At 45.0% G+C, this 26,459-nt stretch overlaps 1 protein-coding gene across 2 annotated transcripts in view; it reads left to right on the forward strand.

Moving 5' to 3' along the window:
• LOC147663282 (cell growth-regulating nucleolar protein-like) overlaps positions 1–26,459 on the forward strand; it is a 97,722-nt gene that overhangs the window by 4,080 nt on the left and 67,183 nt on the right. For both annotated transcript variants that reach the window (XM_086950561.1, XM_086950562.1), the window contains exons 3-5: positions 289–403; positions 1,493–1,600; positions 6,559–6,642. In XM_086950561.1, the coding sequence (XP_086806687.1) occupies positions 289–403; positions 1,493–1,600; positions 6,559–6,642 (307 nt within the window). The remainder of the gene's footprint in view (positions 1–288; positions 404–1,492; positions 1,601–6,558; positions 6,643–26,459) is intronic.

The raw sequence follows: 26,459 nt of genomic DNA on the forward strand, positions 1-26,459 counted from the left end.
ACCCTGCTTTAAAGCTGATCTAGACGATAGAGCTCATCCTTGGTGCTCAGAGCTGTTGTTGCCCACTGTCCCAAATAGCACAGCTCTGACGGCTTGGAGACCCCCCCCCCCCCCCCCCCTCTGGTTTTTCTTTCTTTTAATTATTAGAAGGACTACTCGGTGAACAGTTAAGTGTAGCAGTTCGACCTCTTATCTTGGTTATTAGTCTGCGCTATTTTCTTGGCTGTTAGTTTTCAGATTATAGTTTATTATAATTCTGTAACTTCTGTATTTATTTTCTTTTTCAAGGGGTGATGATTATAAAGAGCATTTGAAATGTATAAGCGAAGATCAGAAATATGGTGGTAAGGGCTTCGAAGCGAAAGCGAACAAAGGGGAGGTGAAACAGCAGCAGTGGATTCAGGTGAGATATTTGCGATATCCTTATAACTTGCAGGCCATATATTTGCACATTCTAACAATGAACTTGAAACTCGTTGACGAAGGGGTAGTTGTGACTTAATCGCTTCATGAACCCTACTACACTACAATCCTGCAAAATTCAAAATTTGCAAACATTCGTGACAAGAATTTTCAATTCTATTAAGGACAAGGAGGCGAGGATTATGCTTTCTCATTTCTTTAATGAAATGCTCAGCAGCCAATCAAAAAACAGAACTACAAATCCCATGAACACTTGGGAATGACCTCAGGAAACACTATAAAAGGTCCATAAATCAGTCTTTCTTCCTCTTTCTTTCTGTAACAAGTTCGATATCAAACAATAATCCCAGATAAAGTAACAGAATCAGCTCCAGGCAGGCCGCCGAAATCCACAGGGTTATCAATTTTGCTTATCTCCTGTTCCTTACAGTTTTAACTACTGAATTGGGCCATACTTGTTATTGATTGGAGCATGCAAAGTAAAAAAAAAATTGTCGGGCAAACAGACGGGAGGAGAGTGTGAGCTCTAATTAATTTGAGTCGTACTTCATAGTTTTAATGTGCCTGTGTACGATGTTCGGCTATATGTACCTCCTAGGTGTATTAGTTCTATAAATGTTCCAGATGTCCTGTTTTTTTTTATACCTTATATGTAAAAAGCGAAGAAGCATACCACTATGAAATACTTTGGCAACAGCTCTCAAAATGATTTAATTGACAATGTACCCTCCAATGTGGGAAAGACGTTTCATTAAACATGTTTAAACCATTTCTGACACAATATTACCCCGAGACCAGCAATATGTGATGAGCCAAAAGTCCATTTGTATTCTTTGTAGTAGTTTCTGAGTGGGGAGAAGGAGTCAATATTGAACTTGGCAATTTATTAACAGCACCATAACTACTATGTGTCACTTGCTGGAGGTGGTGATGATAAAAAACGAAGGAAAGTGGCAGAAGTGCACTTCACATTCTTTAAATACATTCCTAATTATAAGTTTCCTTTTTAAAATATGTTGTGAATTGCATTTTTGCAACCACTGAACTAACAGTTTGTTTTATTTTGTAGAAAGTCCATGAAGTCATGAAAAATCCTAACATTAGTCCAAAGCTGAGGGACGTTTTAAAACAAATGAGTACTTATGACAATATTCCTAGGAAGAGAGCAAAATTTCAGGTATGCTCCCTCATTATTGTACCTAATGCTTGTTACTTTCATGATTATTTTCAAATACAGTAAAGCAAATTAAAAGAATACGTGCACGAGGTAGTGGCCCCTCAATCTCTCTCACCCTAGCCCTACCCTCCAAACCCTCTGTGTTGGGATCTCTATACCTTCTAAGAAAGAAGATCAAGGTGGTTGTGACCATGTTAAAAACACTGCCTGGAGAAAATGTCCCAAAAATATTGGGGTATGGAGAAATGGGCAACAGCATTTCGCAGAATGCCCTGTGGAGAAGCGGGAATGAGCAAATGGCTTAGGTTTATCAGTAGGCTGTATATATTGGTCGTGGGATGTCAACCTGCACATTATCCAAGATGGCTGGATTTGCCTGAATTCCTCTGGTCTTGAGGTACCTACAGTTGCCTTACTCTTTCCCTGGCTGTTAAAGCAACGTATTCGATCTAACATGATGAGAAAGCCTATTTGCTGATCCTTTTCTTGGTTCCCTGTCATTTCCTAAACGTTACTGTAAATAAACTACTAGAAACCCGTATTTTCAACACTGTATTTGAATACGTAACTCGTTATTAGTCCTAGCATCTTTGGCGTGGTTTCCCCAGACTTTTATTTACCTCTGCCTCCTGTATTTTGTTACTCTGTGCTGGATTTAGTTTTTGCTGGTTTAGATGCTTTGCCTCCATGTGCTTCCATTACTGCTGATATCCTGAACTTCAGTGACCACTTCCCTGACTTTTATGGAAGAAGGCTATTGTCCTGTAGTTTCTACCCTATGGTAGGAACTGTACGTTTGTGGACAACAAAATGTTGGAATGGTGCCAAACTGATTTCATGCACCCCCTCAGGCTATATTGTCCCATAGGCTGACTAGCTGACAGTGCCACCATAAGTACCCCTAGACCTAGGCGGGTAGCTAATGGTTCTGGCTACCACTGAACATGACAACCGTTCGCAGAGATATCAGCAAGCTCCTTCTTTGGTTTTACATGCTTTTCCAATCTGTGTCGCCGTCCATCCACCTCTGTCTGAACGTTTATTGGTGATTCCTGAAAGAAACAAGATGAACATGTATCAGTATCTTGATACCTGTCAGGAGGTCTAATATTATCACAGTTTCAAAGATTATATAGTTTTTTTAGTGACTTCCTGTTGAGGAGACCCACCCTGTGATTTTGTCTTGTCTTTATATTTTTTGTGTATTGTCCCGTTTCTACTTTGTCGAAGAGTCGACTGCTTGTTTAGAATTATCCTTTTCAGAATTACTCTTCAATTGTGGTTGATCAGGGCTGGCTCCCAAATGATCTGTACCTATTGTAGCGTAGGTTCCTTTGATGACTTTATGTAATTTGCACTTTTGCTGTGCAGGAGTCAAATCACGTATGCCCTGGTGTATAGCCAATGCTGCTGCTTAACATAATGGTGGATAATGCGGCAATATTGCCCATCTGTTTCATCTCTAGGTCCAGGGCAGGTACTGCCCCGTACTCATTCTGAAGCTGTTTCAGCACTTCAGGCAAAACAGCCATTGAAGGGGTACCATGCATTGCTGCAAAGACTGTACACAAGTTGTGCAGTCTTCCACAGGGGAAGTCATCCCCATCGGCAAGCAAAAAGTAAATATTCTCTGCTTCTCTCGTGGGACCATATGAGGAAATACCACTTCAAGCTGGCTTGGTTTTTGCCCAATCCAGAACGGAATCTCCTCTCGTCTGGCGGCAACTTTTCCCATGACTGCATTCAGGGTTAGTGGGCTGATGCCTGGGGTAGCCGATCGTGGTTGTGCAGCTTGAGTAGTCGGCGCATGGTTAATAAATCTTTATATAGTCTTCGCACATCAGCTGCTGGTAAGTTATCATCATTAGGATGTGGTTTGTAACTGGCTTAGACTGGCCTTGTTGCTCCTTCATTGCTGAGCAGACAGAGTTTAAAATTTGCTTTAAAGTGTGGAAGGGTGCCTTTAAAACCAATGTATGTGCTCTTGGTAAGTGAGAGGTATTTCTATTTCTTCATATGAAGTATAGTTATCTGGTATTTCATCCTCAGTGTAGGTGTGAAATAATTGTGAAACGTCTTCAGCCCGGAATGTAACCCAAAAACGGAACACCTCTGTCCAAAATGCTTTGTGTGCATCAACTACAGACATACCATCTCCACCCCTGGATGTGAGACCATGGTGTGATAGTTTCAGAGTAAGCGCATGTCTGCAGTTCTCAGCAGTGTTTAATGCCCTAGGACCTTTGTCTCCAGACATAAGAAATAAATTACAAAATGGGTGTAGACAGTGGTAAGTAGATCCTTCAAGAGTTCAAGCTTGAACAGCCTACATCAAATACATAGGAGTTACCTACTCCGCTGAGGATGATTTTCCCTACCACCATGGACATCTCCGACTAAGAGGTAAGTAGGGTCTTCTCAGAAGGCAAGATTAAACTGCAATCCATTAAAATAAGAACCCCACCAACATTGGTGACACATTATTATGTAGTTTCCACCCTATGGCAGAACTGCATGTTTGTGGACAGCATAACCATTGGGATGGTGCTAGACTGATTACATGCACCACCTCAGGATATGTTGTCCTATATGCCAGCTAGCTCACACTGCCACCACAAGTACCCCTAAACCCAGGCGGGTAGTAAATGCTTCTGGCAACCACTGAATATGGCAACATTGATCCCGCAGTGATTGTGCTAACCGATCCAGAACCCTTTTGCTCAGTCATGCGTGCTCTCTTTTTCCCAGAGAATATACAAGGAATACACAGAGGGACTATTTTCAATGTTTATTGAAAAATGTTGATTCTTGTTTAAAATGTGTTGCAATGTCAATAGACAGAAGCAAATGAAAGTGATAGGAGGAAGTATTAGGACAGTAAACAGAAGAAAAAGTTCCACCATTGTGCTAAGACAATGTACATATGCAGGCATATAAAACAATTTAGAAATTTGTTGTACTCCTATGCGTCCCCTACTCTAAGGGGCACATTTACGAGCCCCTTGCGCCACGTTTATGCCACTGTTACGTCACGCAAGGCGGCGTAAACGTGGCGCATCACTACGAGGCATTTACAACGTGACGCATCTATGGAGATGCGTCACGGTGTAAGGCCCTGCGTCAGGTTTCATGTAGGCGTTCCGGTGTAGGGGGGGCAGGGGGGCGTTCCGTCGCAGGAACGCCCCTGGAAAGTGACTCAGTGAAATCTCAAGATTTCACTGAGTCACTTTCCCAAAGCTGCTACATCAAATCCTTACGCCTGCTTGAAGCAGGCGTAAGGAGTGACGCACCATTTAATGTATGGGTGGCCCCTGTGCATTGCAGGAGTTGCGACGCGACTCCAGCAATGCGCCGCCCGTAAGCCAAAAGATGCGTCCCGCATCTGCCCTTCCTTGCACCATGGTGCGCCGCATTGTAAATGCGGCCCATCATGGGTGGCGCAAGGATGGATTTGCGTGACGTATCTTTCCTGGCGCATCTCTGCCGATTTGCAGAGATGCGTCAGGCAACATAAATCTGCCCCTAAGTGTCCCGGGCCTACGTTTATTCTGCCAAGAATCCCGTACTAGTTGTTCCAACTCCTATTACTTGACCGAAAAGAATAAAAATCCCTGTGGTGGTCACAAGCTGAACTTTCTTCGCAGAGATATCTGCAAGCTGCTGGGCCAAAGCTTGAGCATGTAGAGACCTTACTAATGACAGCAAAGTGCTTCTCTGACTAAACCCATAAACGATTGTTCATTTATAATGAAAAGCATCCTTGCTGGCCTCAGGCAGGCCAGCGTTTTTATGGTCTATAGATAGCTGTGTCTCCTCAAGGATAAAAAAGAGAACGACATTTACAAAATGTGGGTCGAGGCCTTGTGCATTGTGTTCAAGGAGTCGTGATAATGGTCTACCAACAGTGGAATCTGTAAGCAAAGCAGTTTCAGAGAAACATCCAGCATTGTCACGCACGCAGATGTGTGTAAAAGGTTATTGTGTAAAAGGAAAGGCCGCTTTAACCGCATCGCTGCGGCGGTTATTTTTCCGCTGTGCGGCTTTTTTCTAAAAGCCGCGTTACATGACAAGCTCAGCTCGTCATCCGCACACGACCACCGTGGCTGATGACGAGCTGAGCTCGTCATCAGCAGCGAAGGGGTTAAGAAACGCGCACATGTTGAAAGATGGCGGTGTTTCTTCATCGGCCTAACACGTGATGCTACTACTGACTGCTGCCTGAGTTGGATGAAGTCTATGCAGTGCGTACTCGAGACTTGACCAGCTTGAAGTCATGTGCGCTACTTCTATCAGCATGTGAGTTAGAAATCAAATTGCGATTGTGGCGAGAAGGATCAGATGCTTCACTTTGGCTGTAACATTTCATTCAGATTTGCACCCGATTCCCTCTCTTGAATGTGCACTGGTCCTGAGAAGAAACTGAACTAGTAATTGCATTTCTTATCCTACACCTAAGATTGATACTTACTGAAGTTAAGCATAGTTTTTTTTTAAATGTCAACAAAGTCAAATTTCTTTTACTATACAGATTAACATTGTTGTGACATTATCGTTATTGTGAGTGATGCAAGTGATTGATGAATAAACAGGTCGACCCCACACCATCTTCCAAGATTAAAGGTTATTCTAACTTTCCACTGTTAATTTTTTACACATATTCTAGCATATGTTTTCTTTGGTTTATTGTAAATCACTGTAACACCGATGAGTTCAGTTATACTATGGAAATAAATAATTCAACAAAGATCCGTGGACTGGACAAAATGTTTGTTTCATTCTAGAGGACAAACTTAAAATAAAATCTGAAGACCATGTGGTCATACTATCCTGGAAGTCTGGAAATGCTTTGTATCTTTGTCAACTTCAGGTGTATTCAATTTGGTATATTGTTTTCTGTTATGTAGCCAATATGCACTGTCGGCTTCACCAGCTTTTTTTTTTTTTTTTTTTTTTGCAAGAACTGGATGAAGAACAGTTTGAAAATTCATGATCAAGCCACACAGGAGAAGGTGTGGCAGATTTTTTCTGAAGCAAACAGCAGTGTAAGTAATTTTTTAAGTTCAATATATCGTGAAATTTTCTGAAGCATTAAGTGCCTAATGTTGTTTTGATATTAAAAGATTTTCTGATGTGTTCTTTGTAGAAAAAAAACAGTGCATCACTTTTTGCTTGTTGTTAGAAATCTACCACAGGGTTGATGGTAGGAAGGATTAAGTGACCAAAGATGCTAATGGCTACATTCATGATCTCACAATCGTGTTAAGCAGACTTTACAAAGACGTTAAGCAGACTTTACAAAGGCGATACAGAAGTTTCAAAAATTGCACAGGTGTTTTGTGTTTTTTCTAATGTAAGCTAAGGGTAAAGATGCTTATATTACCCTAACAATACTAGTAGTAAATCGGGGCACTCACCATTTCATATGGCCCCCATCAGCTTTCTTCTGAGCTGGAGTCTAGGTTTCTGTTACTCGAGTGTTTCGCTTCTGCTAAAAACACAGCTTTCCATCCAAGTATAGTGATAGTTGTTTTGAGGTCACTGGACCTCTACAAGTGAATCCTGCATCAAAACAAATTCTACCGGTGATGCTTCCTTCTGCCAGGCTTCCAAGATGTCTGATTATCTCCTGTATTCTCCTGTATGTTGATTGTAACGGAAGCCGTTTTTATGTTTAAATTTAAATCTCTTAAATGTGTTAGTTATATATTTTAACTAACAAGAGGTATGCATCATGCACCATGATTGAAAACAAATGTTTAATTAAAGATTAAGCAGAAAGATTAGTTTAGGAAACCTAAAAGCAAATAAACACTTTTGAGTTTAGATTTTTAAGGGGTCAGCATATGACTGCCCTAGGGAGGTAGAAATAGATGTTTGAAAAAATCTCTCTACTGCCTGCTAATTAAACCTTTTCTTTACAGCCCTTAGAACTGACTTGTGGGATAGAAATGTTCACTTTTTTGAAGAATGTTTATGAAGGCTAGGTTCCTTGTGACTGTAGACTATTCTGACAGTATGATCCCTATGCTAACATCTAATGTGATGTGCAGATAATAAATTTGAATACCAGAAAGGCCAATTCATCCTTTTATTCTTTCGATGTTGATGAATTTACCACCATCAATTTGAGTTACTTAATGTAGTTGCACAGAGAAAATTGACAGTGAATACTATATAAAATCTAGGTCTGTTTATCTGAAGCTTGAGTTTCGTTGTCCAAATAATCATTCCGTGCTGTCCTGTTCACAAAGTATTGGAACTGCATGTGAAGGAGCCGCTCTGAGATTGACCGTTTAGAAGCAACTGTCTCTGGTGGATTGCTGCTTCAATCATTACATTCTGGAGATTCATTAATTATTGTAAGCAATAGCTATATAAAGCTAGTGGACAGGTTTTTCTTACCAATCTTGGACAGCTGTTGTAATACACAAGATGACCTGCTCTACTGCTGCATTTTGTAAAGATGAATTGTTAGTCACTGCTGTACTTGGCTAAATTCTTAGGATTAAGGTATATTTCGAAGAATTGTATGCTGCTTCTTAACAAATTAGGTATAAAACAGTTTTTATGTTACTGCAATGCCAGTGAATAAAGGGCGAAAAAGTTGTTGGTCCCTTTTATATTGAATACTGAATTTGTGTCCAGGCCAATTAGTATACTCAAATACAAAGGTGTTGTCTACTAACAAGTCAAGCTATCACACTTTGAACTGCGCACTCCCTTTCTTATAGGGGCCCCAAAGCACTGCTAATTCTGATGAGATGCAGATTATGGAAATATGCCTGATCCACTTTTAATTGCTTGCTTGAGCAATATTCTATCACTAACATGCAACTTTAAGTATGTCCTTCAGGAAGAAGAGAAAGTGATCACCATGTTACAATAAGGAGAATGTAGCTTTCTGTTGAACCTGTATATTTATAAAGAAGTGAGAGAAGAAACATGAAAAATAGTTTCGTTCAGTGCCGAATTTTCTTTTTAACCTAAAGTTGATCCCATTTGTTTCATTTCAAACATTCAGTATTTGAGATCCTCAATCGATTACACTTTGATTGATCTCCATCCCCTTATTTTTTGGTTCTCAGTTTCCAACAATAGAGCATGCAGGATGCTCCGTTGACTATAATTGAAAAGGCTGTCCATTAACCTTAGAGACTAGGGCAGCATCTCACAAAATAAATAAAAAACGTCTTTGTTTATGAATCTGTAACTAGTAACCTGCAATGCCCATGCCCTTTTGTTACACCAACAGTTTGGGCCATTGAAGCAACATTCTCTGGTTTGATAACATGCTTTCTATATAGCACATCCAATTAGTTTGACTTTTTACCACACAGATCGATGAATTGAAGTTTAAGCAAATGCCAGTATATTATTCTGTTTACACTGTATAACAAGTTCCAATATTTACACAGATTAAAAACAAAATCACATGATCTCTACATCTTCAAGCCTTGAGCTGTGTTTCTGCTTCTTAAGCCTCTTCAACTGAAACTTTCTCTGATTTCATCATTTCCATATGCAATACTTAAAAGTCATAAATTGCAAAGAGTGCTGGCAGGGTTGTACCTGAGACTACAACAAGGTTCTACGTGGAGCAACATTTTAAAAACCAAGACTTGAATGAAAAAAAGGCATGGGGATTTTGTTAATTATCCAACAACTTATGGTGATTTTAATTTGATGATTTAAAGATCATCCGATTAGAAAGAATCAGGGATACAAATATTCTTTCCCCCTATATTTCAGAAAAAAAGACTGGACCCATGATTATTTGCATTACCTATTGTTGCTTTAAGTAGATTCATCCCATGTAAAAGCTATCTGTGTTTCTTCATTCAAACTTGTGTCTTGCAATGTTTACGATGATCTAATAATTGATTTGTGATCTGTCTTCTTTACTTTCATTCAGGCACTTCATGGTAGCCTGGCACCCTATATTATCCTGCTGAGCCTTTGCTTTAACAGTCCTCGCCTCATTCCAGTTTGCTATCTAGGGTGTTCAGCTGCTTAATGTGTTTTTTTTGTCTTGGTAATGGTACTGGTCTGGTTGCTCATTGAGCAAGGCTAGCTTGTGTACTACCACCCTCCACCGCACACATCTCTTTACCCCATTGCCACATACAACACCTCATCCTCCGCCCCCCAATTCTCCCAGTTAGCCCTTCCCCCCTTAAAGTGTAACTTTTCTAATTTTACATTTGACGTTTGTCTGTTTTGACTCTCAAACCTCTAAGGTATTGGGCAGCTAATAACATTGGAAGTTCAATTGAATAGGGTAGGCTTGTTAACGTTTATCTCATCTAGCGAAACTCCAAGGAAGTCTACAAGACGGTCACTCCGCTGCCGGGTCCCTCCTCAACCCCGGAGGCCCTGAGTTGGTGCCAGTGAACAGGCCCGAGGCCCAAACGGAGATTGCTGGTGAGGAACTGGGAGGAGGGGACGCCCCGTCCCGCCGGAAGACTTGGTGGCATTCATGCGCTGTGTCCAGGGGAGAGGCCTGGTTCCGGGGCACCGGGCATGGGATTGCCACTCCTCCCGGCCATTTGACAGTTGTTGGGCAGCAGTTGTGGTGGAGCGCACGTGTGGCCCCCGCCATCCCCCCCCCCCCCCTTCTGCTGCAGTTTGTGGCCGGAGACCGGCGGCTACATCGTGCCACTTGGGGGGAGGGGGATGAGGTGGGCCCGGGGGAGCCTGGTGAGTGCGGCCTGGTCCCCCCTTGACCCCGGGGGACTTGAACTGGTGGCAGAGGATAGGCCCCTTATCTGTTGATTAGCATAGTAAGGAGAGCAGTTACACACATAACGGAGCGCAGTTGCAAGCAGGATGTTACATGTATGTGCTTGCTCAAAACATAGGAATACATAGTAACATTTATTTTTCATTATGTCGTCCGGAACCAAGCAAACTGAACAATCCCACGCTGTACCCGTACCCTCCCCCCACCCTCTAGAGCCCCTCCCGACACTCTCTCGTGATGCGTATAATCGTAATATTTACATCCGGGTCACCCGCGACAATGGACATGTGGTCTCGTATTTACACACAGGTAGGTTGGGGTGAGAAAGTAGATGGTTCGGGATTTCCCGTACCCCATCACAGTGCACCGTGGTCCGTGGCGGTGTGCAAAGGGACTGGATCTGAACACGTTCACCCCATATGTGGTGGGTCTTGTGTATCCCCATCATCCTCTTCATCCCCCACCTCGAACGTTCCCACTATGGCAAACCAGTCTAGTGAAATTAGTGTTTTCCGGAGACCTCTGCGTTCTTCTCGTTGTAGTGCCTCGCCTTCCGCTTTACCCCACCGTACCACCTCTGCTTTCCATAGTACAGGGTTGGGCGGCTTGGACGACTTCCACCTCATCGTAATTGCTCGTTTCGCTAGCAATAGGGCCATGTCTGCAAAACGTGTCGCCACGGTTCTAGTGTGTGTTGGTGGTCCTAGTCCTAATAGTGTACGTTCTGGTGTAGGTGACTGGGACAGGGCACCGGCCTTCTCAAGCGAGTCATGGACTGTGGTCCAGTAATATCCCAGTTTGGGGCATTGCCATAGCATGTGTAGTAGCGATGCGTCGTCAACGTCATATCGGGGGCAAGCGCTACTCGCGTTAGGGAACATCACATGTATGCGGTGTGGGGTCAGGTACGCTCTATGTAGTAAGATCAATTGAATGAACCTGAACTTGGGGTTTCTAGCGACTTTCTTGGGAAACTGAAGGATACGCTCCCACTCTTTATCTCTCAGAGGCCTGCCAATATCACCTTCCCATGCCGCCCGGAGCGGTGACAGCGTGATTGCCCTCCCCATTTTTATGCTAGAAGTGAGCCATCTGGTCAGATGGCCGCCGTGCCCATGAGGTAGTGCATCGTTATCAGGGGGTTTGTGACAGGCTCCCGCCCCTCGGGCGACCACTTATGTGTTACATAATGGCAGAGGCCTGCGTGTAAGAGGAACGAGCCCCGGGGAACGTTATGTGTAGCCCTAAAGTCTGCAAAGGACAATAGGCGCCCCCCTTCGAACAGGTCACCCACATGAGACACTCCTGCGTCGTGCCAAGGGATCAGTGTGTTCGTCGTGAGTGTTCCCGAGCCCAGCGGGATACCCAAGAGTGGGATCGTGGGGGCATAAGACGTCTCGGGGGACGTGTACCTTAATGCCTTCCGCCAGTACTTCACTGCAAGCCTGAGGAGTGGTGGGGTATCCCTCGGTAGATCTGCTCCGGGTAGGAGCAACGCGTGTACCCTCCCTTTGGCGTGCTCATCTTCTGACATATTGATTTCTTGGAGATTGCGACCTGCCACCCAGTAAGCCAGCCACTGTAGTTGGCACGCATAGTTATAAGCCCTAAAGTCCGGTAGGCCCATACCACCGGAGTCAGACGGGAGTTGTAGTTTAGCGAGGCCTAAGCGTCTGCGCCCGTGTCCCCATACAAGTTCCGTGAGTAGTGTGTCTAGAGTATGAAACGTCGTTGCGGGCATCAGGAACGGCAGATTGGTGAAGTGGTAAATGAGTCGGGGGAGCCTCACCATCTTAGAGATTGCCACCCTGCCGGCTATTGAGAGGGGCGGTGTTAGCCAGAATTGGATTTGTGACTTTAGTGCTCTAATGGCCCTCCCGAGATTGCGGTCTATCATCATGTCAGCCTCCCTGTAAATGTGCATCCCAAGGTATCGGAAGGTGGTATCCGCCATTTGGAATCCGTGAGGGGCGAATGGTAGGGGGGCAAACGGGCCCGTGGACACAAAGGCGAAGCCATAGGACTTAGATTCGCTGATGGTGAGGCCAGAGATTGCCCTGAAGTCTTCAAATATTCGGGGGATAGGGCTCAAGTCGCCCCGCAAGTCCCGGAGATACAGAATGATATCGTCTGCATAAGCTGACACAATGTGCGCCGTCCCGTGCCTCTGTACACCGCAGCGGGGGGCCTCCGTCCTGAGCTTGCAGAGCAGAGGCTTGAGGGCGAGAATAAACAGGAGAGGGGAGAGTGGGCAGCCCTGTCGGGTGCCCCTCGCTATAGCTATGGGTCCCGAGATGTGGTTGGAGGTACGCACTCTGGCTGTGGGGAGGGTATAAAGTAATCTGACCCAGGCAATGAATTCGGGTGGTATCCCGAATTTTGACAGTGTGGCGAACATATAGTCCCATCTAAGGGAATCGAATGCCTGTTTCAGATCTAGAGATATGCAGCCTTCCGAGCTCTCATCTACTTGGTTGCCGAGCATCAGCTGGGCCAAACGCCTGAGATTCATGGCCGTGTTGCGGCCCGGTACAAAACCACATTGGTCAGGGTGGATCAGCTGTGGTATGAATTGTACGAGTCTCGACGCCAGCACCTTGCTTAGGATCTTGGAGTCAGTGTTGAGGAGGGATAGGGGTCTGTAATCGGCCAGCTGTAGCCCGTCCTTGCCAGGCTTTAAGAGGGAAGTGATCAACGCCTGCATGGATAATTGTGGCAAGGAGGCCGTCCGTAGAGCTTCCACATAAACAGAGTGTAACCGTGGGGCCAGGAGATCAAGGAATGTAGCATAAAATTCGGCCGGTAGGCCATCTGTTCCTGGGGCCTTGCTCTTCGGGAGAGCTCGTATTGCTTGCCTGACTTCCACTACTGAGATGTTGCGTTTCAGGTCTTTGCATTGCCTGTCAGTGAGTTGGGGGAGGTCTAGGTCTCCCAGGAAGGCCTCGAACGCAGCCGCTGACAGGGGTTGGGGGGGGGGGAGCTGTACAGTGTAGTATAATAGTCTTTGAACGCCGTGTTAATCCCTATTTGTGTGGAGGTCGGGCTGCCTGTCTGGTCTAGAATTTTCAGGATTGGATGGCAAACTGGGGAATCACGCAGGAGGCGGGCTAGCAGGGGACCGGCCCTATCGGCTTGGGTATGCTGTCTAGTTGTGTATTCTCTGTAGTCCAGAAGTCTCAGGTCTTCCAGCAGCTCAGCATGTCTGACATGAGCCTCTTGCAATGGCGTGAAAGGTGCATTTGTGCCCGCTGCCTCGTTCTCCAGGGACGCCAGCGAACCCTCCACTTCCTTCAATTGACTGATCACATCCCGTTTCCTGCCCACCCGGGTGGTCATTGCCGCCCCCCTGAGACAGACTTTGAAAGCGTCCCACTCTATCTGGCGTATGGTGGCTGTGTTCGCATTTGCGGAGAAGTAGGTGTCTATAGTGTCGGACAGGGACGACCGGAAGACCGAGTCTTCGAGGAGATCTGGAGACAGTCTCCAGGTCGGGATAGGGGCCAGCCGCCTGCCCCACTGCCAAGTGAGCTCCACAGGTTTGTGGTCGGATAGAGTTTTTCCCATGTGTTGCGTCTGGACTATGGAGTCCGTAAGGGAGCAGGAGCAGAAGACATGGTCGATACTGGTGTGGAGCTGGTGGGGTGGGGAGAAAAAGGTGTATTCCCTCTCCTGCGTGTGTGTGCTTCGCCATGTGTCCGCTAAATCCCAGCCCTCGGCCCACCTTGCTAGAGCGTCCGCCTGCCTCCTGCTCTCAGTGGCCTGCAAAGGGGGGTGTGACCTATCCAGTGTAACATCGAGCACAGCATTGAAATCCCCCCCAATTATCCAGCGATGGTCAGCCCAATCTGCAAGTATCCCATTTACAGTTAACAGAAACTCTGATTGACTAGTGTTCGGTGAGTACACACATCCAAACACAACAGCATCCCCGTCCAACAAGCCCCGCACAAATACATATCGTCCTTCCTGATCTATCCTTTGCTCCAGCATCTTAAAAGGGACAGAGTTGCGTAGCCAGATCGCCGCCCCCCTGGAGAACGCTGAATAGGAGGTAGCGAAGAGCTGCCCTCTCCATTTCTTGCGTAGCTTCACATTCTCAGCATTGTTCAAGTGTGTCTCTTGGAGACAAGCAATCTGCGTCCCCCTGCGGTTAAGTTGAGCCAGGATTCTATGGCGCTTGTGAACAGAGCCCATGCCCCGTACATTCCAGGTGCACAAGTGGTAGACATTAAGTGACCCCATGACCATCTGTGCAATGCGATAGGATGGAACATCCGAGTGACCGTGTCAGAACTGTTTTGCTACAAAGTGAGAGTGTCTTATGAACATGTAACCCCTTAACAAGAAGGTCCCCAAGCCATCGGGCCCGGGAGCCAAACCAAGGTGCCCAACGTGAGCACAAGTCAGTTAGGTTTGTGTGCATACTGGGGGTAGTAGGCCTCTGATGACTGTCACTTAACTGCCTACATGGGCAAGATAGCCCTCAAAAGGGTGGGTCCTTATGCAACCCACCATATCTGAAGAAGAGAGTCAGTTATACGTTACCACCCGGAGGGGATCAATCGTGCTGCCATTCAGAACTCTGCCGCCATCTGGGCTGTGATTTTTGGGAATAGTTGCAGGCTGTCCACTGATCCAGATACCTCAGTGTGGGTGTCGGTGGTAACGGTGATTCCATCTCCGGTTGCTCCCGCGTCTTGCGCGGCAAGTGCCTCCTCCGTCAGTCAATTCGATCAGTTCCGGTAGCGCCCCAACATGACCCGGAAGAGAAGAACTTGCCCTCCCCTCTTTGACTGATGGTTCTTGTTGCCTGTCCCCTCTGTTGTCATTTAACAGAACTTTTTGGACTGCTGAAAGGGGTTGTGTTCCGAACGCTGGTTGGTGGAGACATTTTGACTATATTCTTGACCTACGTTGTCGCGTAATGCGTTATATGACATGCCGTGTTAGCGCACCCGGAAGTGATCCGAGGCGCGGCGCGCAGCGCGTAACGTAAGCATAACAGGTCATGTGACTTGTTAATAAAACTTTTCATTGGTTCATTTTACTTTTGTTATTTTAATGATGAAAAGCTTGGTCATATGACCTAAAAATTACGCTTTTTATTGTTTTCGAACATTATTTTTTTTTAAACATATGTTATAATATTCCAGGCTAATGTACTTTCCCGGAAAATTTACAACTGTCCTGCAAGTAAAATATATTCCTTTTTCGAGAAAAAAGGCGTTTCTTCCTTCCATGACGGAGCCGTTGAGTAAAAGAGATTCGGCCTGCTGTCTTAGTCGCCGATACGCCTGATTATCAGATTCTTATCGATCACTTTATGTTGCAGAAATGAAAAACACAACTGCCCTTGACCATTTATCTTTACTGCGTTCCTACATATACCTTTTATCTGTCATGTAATTGGACTGCTTTATTTCACTTGCCTTTTACTGATTCGAAAACAGTGACTAAAAGTAAAAACTTTACCAATGTAAATACTACTACCATGTTTTGTTTTAAAAACCTTTATTGTGAAAATGTCAGTATACAAATACGGGCCTATAACCACGTGGGCCGGCCACGGAGCAAACTGAAATCGTATATGATGAGGAGACATTTACACTGTAGAGGAACGTAACGAGCGGGCCATTACGTTGCAAGAACAAAGGTGTCTAACAGTTGCGGAATCGGTGGACGTACATTTTGTAATTAAAATACGACAGGGCCACTTACAATAACATTTTCTAGATATACATTTGCGGGCAAGGAGTTACGAGTCCCATTTATACCGGCGCCATTTTGGGCGAGGCCGGGCAGGTCCAAGATATAGTCAAAATGTCTCCACCAACCATCGGCCAGACCAGAACCCCTTTCGGCCCTTTATACTACAAGATGGTGTCTTCCATTCAGAAAATATTGTTGGCAGCATTTTGAAAGGAAACAGAAACAGCCGTTCTCCTAGTGAGTTTCACATTGTTACATTTAGGAAGAATGTTGAAGAGTAGTATGTGGAAAATCTGAAGCCATTTTTCTACAAACTCTCAATCAGACTTGGATGGAAAAAAAAATCCTGAAGAATGTACAAACTGAAAACCAATTTTTGTCTGTATAGCATCAACAGCAACGCTTGAGTCAGCTTTGTGTCAAGCCGCCATTTTCATTCAATCAATAGCGTCCCCCTGCACACATTCAGGGACCTGGTCGTGTCTTCAGATGAAACGGATTGTAGGAAAAGAAGCAGAAAGGAAAAGAAAAAAAGTTCCGCCGGACCTCGGGAGCCGGCCGCCTATGTCACCGGCAGGTGTGTAGGCCCTGATGCGTGCCACTGCGCTCTGAATCACCGCACCCCGCCCGTCGCCGAGTTATTAGGGGTAGGCGAGGCGGCACGGTTAGAGTCCTGGGGCCCTGGCACGGCCTCCGGCGTGGAGACAAAATGGCGCTGGCAGGGTAGCCTCGGTGTCGGGTCGTCCCCCCGCTCGCAGTGTGTGGCACAGCCAGGGAGAAGCGGGGCGCACAGTGCTGGCGGCGGGCCGCACGCTCCACCCGTCCCCCTCTCCTCACCCGTGCAGTCGATGGTGCCGGTGGTACAGGCGTGTCGCGGGCTGGTCCGGTGCGGCCCCGCGTCCCGGGCGGGCTCACGGCCGGGCAGGCCGGCTGGTGACTGAAGCAGCTAGGAGGGAGGCAGCGGGGACACAGGCAGTGAAGGGACCTCTCTCCGCAATCCGTCACCTCCACAGGAGCTGCGGCTCACTTCCGGTCTGGGATCCCGGTCGAAGCGCGGCAGTGGCCAGGAGCAGGTCAGGCAGGCCACTCAGTTGAGGCCGAGGCTTCACGATGCGCTGCAGGCCGCGATGGGCACCACTGCCGCGTTGCCGTTCCGGTGTGGTTCAGGAGGAACAGCACCTCACCGCAGCACGCCGCCTGCACCCGGAGGCTCCACGGACAGGATTCAGGTGGGTTACAGGCTGGGATGATAGGATAGATTGCTAGTGTGTAGGGCTAGGGACGGAGCTCAGGGACTACACGTCCGCCATGTTCGACGCTTGGCCACGCCCCCCGAGGATAGGCCCCTTGTCATTGGGGACCCTTTGACTGGAGTGGCGGTGGGCCTGGCCTGGCACGCGGCCTTTGGGGGCGCCCCGCGATGGTCCGATGCCTGAGGAGGGGCCGGAGGAGGCAGCGCAGCTAATAACTGTCTAATAACGTTGTAACCAGGAGGAGTAGGTATAGCATGGAGTTAGAGTGCTTGTTAAGCCAGGATTCTGTGAGAAATGCTATGTCTATTTCTTTCCTGAGTTATACTTCAGCAATGTCTGTGGTGTGTTGTACTGCTGATCTGCAGTTGAGGAGCTTGCAAGATAGAGGGCAGGAAGTATTAATGTCGGGTATGCTGTAGGGATGGAAGTGTATTGCGCAGAGGGTCTAGGCGAGTGGACTGTTCTAGGGGTTTTATTTGTGCCAACAATGAATGGGATTGTGACGGGAGCTGTATTCTGGTGTGTTGCGAGGTGAGAGTCTTTGATCTCCTCTGATTCCATTATTGAATGGGTATGGAGAGCTCGTTTAAGTCGATGAGCCCGTCTCCCCAAAGGAATGGAGGGCCATGGCGGGCCATGGAAAAGGATGTATGGAGAGAGGGTGTGTAACTACCCGGAGAGCGTGTGCAAGGTGGCTTGAACAGGTTGGGCAGATCAAGTTGAAGATGTAGGATTTCGGCAGCTAGGGCGTCAATTTTTCACTCCGTTCTGGTCAGTTGTTGGGTAAGTGAGCTAAGAGTTACTAGTCTTCGGAGGTGACAGCTTATGACTAGGGTCTATAGAAGGAGAGAGTACTGGGTTCTGGGATTGAACGGTATAATTGGGGGTAGGCGTAGGGGATAGATTGAGCGTAATGAGTAGGGTCATTGATGTTTCCAGACTTGAGGTAAGGAGGTGTTGTGGGACTTGGGTCAAAGGGAGGAGAGTGAGCAATGTTCTGGAGGGGATTGGCAGTGATATTGGTGGTGGGGATGGGTTGGGCATGTGGTGTAGGGTCAGAGGAAGGAGAATGACCAATGTTTTGAGGGAGGTCAGTGTCCGAGGGATTGTCGGTGGCGTTGGACCTGCGCATGTTTATGGCAGATGGAGTAGGGTCAGTGTTGGAGTTGGGGACAGGTGACGAGGGTAGGGTCGTACCCAACTGAGGTCAGGAGGGGAGTGGCTATAGCGAGTTCGGTAGCGGGGGGAGACTGCAGTTTGTGTTCGATCTGTCTGGTTCAAGATCACCCTTGCGGTGTTTGTTAGCTATGTGTTTGCTGGTCCTGGTGGGATTAGTGGATGCCGTGATAGTGAGTGTTTGTAGGCGGGGAGTGATAATGGGGGTAGTGAGGTTGTAGTGGGTGGTGGTGGATGTCCATGAGTTGTAGAGTGAGTAGGTGGGGCAGGGCGATTGGCTGGCTGTGTTCTGGGACATTTGTCAGGGTGGAGGTCCGTGAGTTGTAGAGTGGATCGGCAGGGCAGGGATGCTGTCATGATTCTGGGACATTTTTCGGGATGGGGGATGGGTTTGCTGGCTCTGTTGAGTTAAAGAGGAGAATAGTGACAGGAAGAGACGATCAAAGGTGGTGAGGTGCGGGTCAGTGGCCTGTATGAGAATGTTTCCTATTCTTAAGATGGAAATGGTGAATTCACCTTTAAAGGTAGGGGAGATGGTTGTTGAGATTTTTTCGCCATAGGGAATATTGACAGACTTGGTGACTCAGGAGTGAAGATTAAATGTGTTTATCCACTTTGTCGGACTGTTGGTGTTGAAGACGAAGTCAGTTTTCGTCTTGCCGTTGGTTGTGGTGTGGTAGTTGTCTACTATGAGTATTTCCAGGTGCTGCTTTAAGGTTCTGTGTTTGAAGTTCTTTTTAGCATTACAGGATAGATATTTTGGGTAGATTATGGACCAAGAGTTGGGTCTGTCACGTCTGAGTGCTGAGTTAAGTGGGAATTTAGCGGGCACATTTAGCGACTGAGATTTCCAGTTCTATGTGACTCAATGGGAGAAGAGATTAATTGTGTATTTGATTCCTCGAGTTCACCTTCATCAGCGGTAGTTAAGAGTAAACGGCAAGGTTTGTGGGGCAGCATTGCCCACGGGCTGTGGGGAAAGGGCAGTGGTCCAAAGTCCCCGTGTCAGATGGTGGTGTCGGATGGTGGAAGGATTAACACATTTTTTTTTTAGTAGCTGTGGAATAGAAGTTTCTTATAGGGTACCACATCACTCACTGTAAATTGTCCCTTTAACATTGTCGAAGGCCATATTGTAATATTCCAAGAGAGATTTTCTGTAACCTCTTGCCCACAGTGGAAACACAGTAGTGCTCCAGTAGGATACCTAGTCAATTTCTCGCTTGCAGGAGACACTCTGTTGCTTGCAAAGGGCACGGATCTGTCCCTCTTCTATCCCTCTGCTACCTTTCTCAGTCCAAATAACTGACTAATATCCACCACTCAAATTACTTTCATATTTCACTATACTAATTCAATACTAATCCATTAATGGGTTCTGGAGTAGTGTGCTACTCGCCAAAAAAAAGCACTTCACCAACCCATCAGGGGTAACAAGTGCTATCTAAATGCAAACAGTTACCTTCTTCTATCCCTCTGGTACCCTTCTCAATTCAAATAACTAACTAACCTAGCCACCACTCAAATTACTTTCATATTTCACTATACTAACTCAACACTATTCCTTTATGGTTTTCATAGTAGCGTGCCACTCGCCGAAAAAGCGCTTTGACGCCTCGTATCGGGTAGTAAGCACTATATGAATGCAATTCCAGTACAATACAATAAAATTGACCCTCCCAGCTTTAAAGATTCCAAAAGCATATCTAATCTCCACTGCCATTTCACATTGTATTTCCAGGTCGCCCGGGACCCCGTCAGCATGTTTGTGATATCGAGTAATTGGTTCCCCTTATTAAAATCTCCATCAAGGGTATCCTGGAGAAACCTGCTAATCCCCCAACCTTTCTCAATAGGAAGTCCCTAAATTGTTAATATTTAAAATAAATCTTGGGTCCAGATATTACATCTGCCCCTAATCTCTTCAAATTATGCCACATGATTTAGAGAAAGCAGATCACCCATCCTCTTGAGGTCACCTCAATCCCATTTGGCTAAGCAATTGTCATTGAATATTTCGGGTAGTTGACTATTCCGATGCAACTGAGTGTACCAGCTATGCCTACCTACTCCCATTTTTTTCCAAATTCCAGAGCAGTTTCTGAATGCTGCCATTAAAATCTTAAACCATGTCTCTTTATAATAGCTTGGCTGCATTTGATCTAGTAGACAGAGAATGCTTGTGGGAGACGTTAAAAAGATATAATATTCCAGAGGAGCTCCTAGAAGTCATTCAAGGTTTGCATAGTGAAAATTGGACACAGGTTATTAAAGATACAGCAAGGGGTTTGACTAATGAGATAGAAATCAATAATGGCTTAAGACAGGATTGCGTATTGGCCCCATTTCTGTTCTCAATCTTTCTTGCTGATTTACCAAAGGTATTGATAACCGAAAGAGGAGCAAGCCCAAAGGTAAATCGGAAGCATCTGTCTTGACTATTATATGCAGATGACCTAGTTATTTTTGATCAAACTGAACTAGGACTGCGAAGAAAGTTAAATGCATTTGAGACATATTGTTTTTCGCAACACTAAATTGTAAATATGGAAAAAACAAAAATACTGTGTTTTGGAAAGAAACCTCATAAAAATAGCTGGTTTATGGGTCAGACAAAATTGGAAGTGGTTAATGAATACAAATATTTGGGAATATGGTTCGATAGAGCTTTAAATTGGGGCATGCACTTACAGGCCCAAAAAAATAAAAGGACTTGCAGGAATCTGTGGATTGAAAAATTCAACAGTAATTACAGAGCTATGTCACACAGACCAGTGTTGAAAGCATTTAAGGCTATAATGCCTCCACAGATGCAATATGGAGCTGAGATCTTGTGTTTAGGAGGGAAATGTTCATGGGATAAGGAGGGAGGGAAATGTTTAAAAATTCTTCTTTCTTTGCCCAGCTCCTCAATGATACAGGCCATTAGGTTAGAACTAGATTGGCCAGCATGGAACATACAAGTTCTGGTAAATCTATGTAGATTTTGGAAACAACTAGGATCAGGAGAGGTGGAGAAAGTGTCCTGTTGGTGTAGGAGGGAGATCCAACAGAGTGATCTGAAGTGGGCAAAAGCTACTAGAAAGACACTCTACTCCATATGTGAGAATTTAAAGGTGACTATTGACCCAGAGTCGTTATGTATTGATGAACGAAAGAGTATTCTAAAAACATTGGGAAAAGAAAAATCTAGACAAATCGATATGGATTACCTGAAACAAAAAGAGTCTGTGCACTTTCTGTTAAATAGCTGGAGAAATGAAAACTGGTATCCGTATCTAGATACTAAACCGAATCACTGGTTGAGATTGGAATTGTTAAAGGTGAGAATAGGTATTAAACCAGCTTGTGCAAATGAGAAAATCAAAAACATATTTATGGATGATGCCGGTAAATGTATATGCGGGAGTGGCTCAAAATGTACCTGTGTCCATATTGTAATGGATTGTCAAAAATTGTTATCTGTGCGGCAATTGATTTTAATGCCAGTTTTTTAAAAAAATGGAATAAGGTCAATGAACCAGGCATTTGAAGTCCTCATTGACATGCAGTTCTTTGACATTGCAATTGCTTTGGCGAAGTTTGTCCAAGTAGCAAAGAGATTTCTCATGGAATAAGGAAATGGAAAGAGTAGTCCAGGGAGAGACAAACAGAGCAAATTCGTACAATTTTAATTATTTTATGTATTCTTCTAACAGTGAATTTTTAGGCATTGGACTTGGTTCACAGTATGATACTAAGAATACAAGTGTTTATGAGAAAAATTGAATTCTTGGTTTTAGGTACTTTTATAAATCTTAATAAGTGTACTTTTAACTGTTGTATGATGGTATATGTAGTTTAAAGACCAATTGGCCGTAATAAACTTATTTTTGATTGATTGATAGTAGCTTGGCTCAATGATCTTCAGCAGACACCCCTTAGCAGCTGTCCCAATCAATAGCTCCAATATCGAAGGAACATATGCCTTATTCCCCTCTTCTCCTTCCTTATTTTCAAATAAAGGGTGATCATATTCCAAAGCTACTACTAGATAATATAGTTTAAAATTGTGCAGCACCCATTTCCCCCCCATCCCTGGATAGGTTCAAAAATGTATATGCCCTCCTGGTTTTCCCATATGTCCAGATAAACCTACACACCATTCTTTCAATCACTTCAAACCAAGCATTTTCGAACTCCAGCGGAATTGTGTGAAATATGTACAGTAATTTCAGGAGGAAGATCATTTTTACAAGATTAAATCTCCCCATTATATAGAGGTATAGGTTATCACATCTTGTAAAATCCAATTGAGCTTTTTGATAATAATAAGGGAAAGATTTATCTCAACTATCCGCTCAACGTTTACTCTGAGACTCCCAAATAAGTAGCCTGCTCTACTACCTGTCTATCCTGGGCGTTTGTATGTCTGTTTATTACTGCCTGTTTTACATTTATTTAACAGAAATCCAGAGTAGATACCAAATTTCTCTGTTATCCTCTCAATGGAACAAAGAACACTATCTGGTTCTCATGTAACTATTGCCACATTGTCAGCATAGGCCAGTCTTTCCATATACCATCCATACAGACTAAACAGTTTGATGTCCATTGAGGCTTCCGATCTCCTAAGAAGGTAGTCTATATAAATATATATAAAGCAAATAACAAGGGAGAGGCGGGACAACCCTGCCTTTTCCCCTTTCTATATGAAAGGGTTCATATTCAACCCCCATTATCCACAGTCCAGCTACTGGGTTAGAGTACATCACCCGGAGTGCCTCAATGAAAGGCCCCCCAATCCACAAGCCTCCATATCTTTCTACAGATACCCCCATAACACCCTGTCAAATGCCTTCTCAGCATCCAACAGGGCGACCCCATGGGTTCTTCTAAAACCTGGGTGGCGTCGTCAAACAGTGTGATTGCACACTGTACATGATCCGAAGTCCCCCTTCCTGGAATAAACCTGTGCTGTCTAACCGAAACTAATCTATTTATAATTCTGCCTCACCTACTAGCCAAGATCTTAGAGGAGAATTTAGCATCACTGTTTAACAGCATGATCGGCCTATAAGAAGCAGGGTTCTTACCTTTCATTAGAAAGAAGATATTACATTTGAAGTAACCCAAGTAGCTGGGGGGTGCGTGCCATTTCAATAATGCCTAAATATCTCCAGCATTTCCCCAAAAAGCTCTGAGATCAAAAAATTATAACATTCCAAGGGAATAGAATCTGTTCCTACTGTCATCCCAGATGGGAGGGCCTGGAGGGCTAGCTGTATTTCTTCTAGCGAAATATCTGCCCCTAAAATTGACCTCTCCCTCTGAATAGATTTAATAAACCTCATTGGAGCCAAATGTTGCTCTAAATCCTTGGGACATACTATGGTTGAAGTTTTGTATAGTTCAGCATAGTATGCTCAAAAAGTTTCTCTGACCTCAACTGGGTATGTTACTATTCTGCCTTGCATATTCTTCATTTAGTTGATTTGCTCTGCAGCCTGTTTTTGCCTTGATTTAACTACTAATAGCCACCTCATCCTTTCATTCTATTCTTAACAGTTATGAGTTCTAGTCACAAATTTCCTGATGAGCTTCGCGGACGTAAATTCATTCAGACGTGATGTAATTATAGCTAGGCATTTCAACACCAGGAAGAACTCTTTTCCAGATGAGGCGGCCGACAGCCAACTCTGCCTCTAATTCACCCAATGTTTAAGTTCTCTAATCTGCCCTTGCAACTGCCTCTGTCTTGCAGTACTAAACCTGAGGGGTTACCCTCTTATACCAGCTTTAAAAGTATTCCAGGCCAGCCCTGGGGAGGCACTACCTTTATTAAGCTCAAAGAACACTGGATTCCACCTCTTCATGTGTTTTATATATTCCAAGTCCGACAAAAGACTCCTCTCAAAGGTCCATCTTCTGGGAACTCTTCTGAATCCCTCAAGAGGAAGCACCAGAACAATTTGGTTATGGTCCCACATTAGTCTTTTAAAGAGCTCTACACGAGCCCCCTTAACTAATGTCTCCGAATAATTGAAGTCTGGCAAACTTGCCCTAGGGGTGCGAATAGTAGGTGTACCCAGCATCAGGCACCTTCAGAATGGCCCAAGTATCTACTAACCTGATTTCTTTTACTAGATGCCTGAAAAATCACGTTTTACGGCCCGCATAGCGCCCTCCCTTTTCCTCTAACCTTCTTCTCGACCCATTTAAGTTAAAATCCCCACAAACTATATATGGGGCAGGCCAGGTTGGTAATTCTATTGCTAAAAAATTTAGCAGCGCAGGATCATCCACATCTGGGGCATATATCGAACCAAGCGTAAAAGACCCACTACAAACTTTACCCTCCATGATTGCCCACCTTCCATACTTATCCGCTGCCTTCGACCATGGATGACAGTATTTCCTTTCACTAACAGGGCCACTCCTTTAGTCTTAGTATGCTGTGAAGCAAGAAACATTCAACCCCACGGAGTTCAACAAAGCTCTGTCACACCAGGCAATATGAGTCTCTTGCACACAATAAGTATCAGCTCTTAAAAGTTTTAAATCTCCTTGTACCCTTCTCCTTTTGACCTCATCGTGGAACCAACAGATATTTATAGTTGTGATACGAAGCTTAGCCATCCCCCTCATATATCATCCAGCAAAAGTGCTCCAAACCCCATATTTTGACAAAACCCATAATTGGACTTCTGGAAAAAAGATAATCTCGTACAATTCTTGGAATATCTCGTCTATCTGACCCGACACAGCCTTTGACCAGCTGTTTTTGCATTTTCCCCACCACCATTTTTTCCAAACCACACTAAGCATAGCCCTACTGAAACATACCTGCTGCTTTTTCAACGCCGTAGTACCTTGCTCCATCCTATCTCCCTATCTCTCCCCCATTAGCCTCCTACCTATTCCCTCCCACTGGCACCTGCCCACCCTTCTCCCCCCACCCACCTACCCACTGGCTGATGGAGGCAGCCAGACCAACCAGGTCTGTGTGAGTGTGAGTGTGACTGATGCAAGGTGCTGTCAGCCCCCTCCCACTCATCCCCCACCACCGTACCCACACAAAGTGTTTAAAAAAGAGTCAACCCACCACCAGCCTTTTTTAAAATCCTGTTTCCCGACTGTAATGCTGAGCCTTTTAATTAAAGAGGAACAAAGCCGCCACAGCCAATGGTCATTACTTTCAATAGCAGACCAATAGTTTATACATTATCTTTAACTGTCGTCAAGCCACAAAGGTATTATCTAGCTTAAATCTCAGAAGTAAAAAACTTGATGGTCCCTTTGACAATGGTTTTTAATCGAGCCGGAGCCAGCAGGTAGTCTTCTCAACCGGCTTCCTGAAAGGGCTTAATTGATGGAAATGCCACCTGCGTTCAACTGTTGTGTGGCAAAAGTCTGGGCGGACAAAAAAAGAGGATTCCCTATACTTTCTTATAGCCTCAGGGCGGGCTTTCTCAAAAATTGCTTGGCGAAGCAAAAAATTACCGAAAAATACCAGTATAACGATTGGTTGCCTTTGTTCTCTATTGCTCCGCCTAAACGTGTGCTGAATTATGGGTAATCTATGCACCCTCTGCACTTCTGACTCCCAATTCCAGCCTGACCTGTCCCTTTCGCAGCTCCGCTGGCACAGAAACTCTGCTGCTTTTTCCGCATCCCGTGCAGTTAACTCCTGTAATCTTGTTGGCCAGTCCATGATGCCGGCGGTCCCGTATTCATGTGGTGAGGTGAGTCGCAGAGGGAGAGTGACCCGCTGCACTCCTATGCGGTTGCCAACTTGCCTCCAAAAGCAGTACCTGTTTCGAGGTTGCACCTGTGTCTTTACAGACTCAATTCAATTCAATGCCAATGCCAATGCCAATGATAAGGTGTTGGGCTGTTACTTAAGAGAAGTGATGTCAAGTTTGGTCCCCTCGTGCAAAGCTGTATTTTCAGCTACTTCCTTTGTACATTGCAGCTGTCTAAACCCACCATGCATCATGCT

This window comes from Lissotriton vulgaris, unplaced genomic scaffold (genome assembly GCF_964263255.1).
Source record: "Lissotriton vulgaris unplaced genomic scaffold, aLisVul1.2 SCAFFOLD_586, whole genome shotgun sequence".
In the NCBI taxonomy this organism is placed as follows: domain Eukaryota; kingdom Metazoa; phylum Chordata; class Amphibia; order Caudata; family Salamandridae; genus Lissotriton; species Lissotriton vulgaris.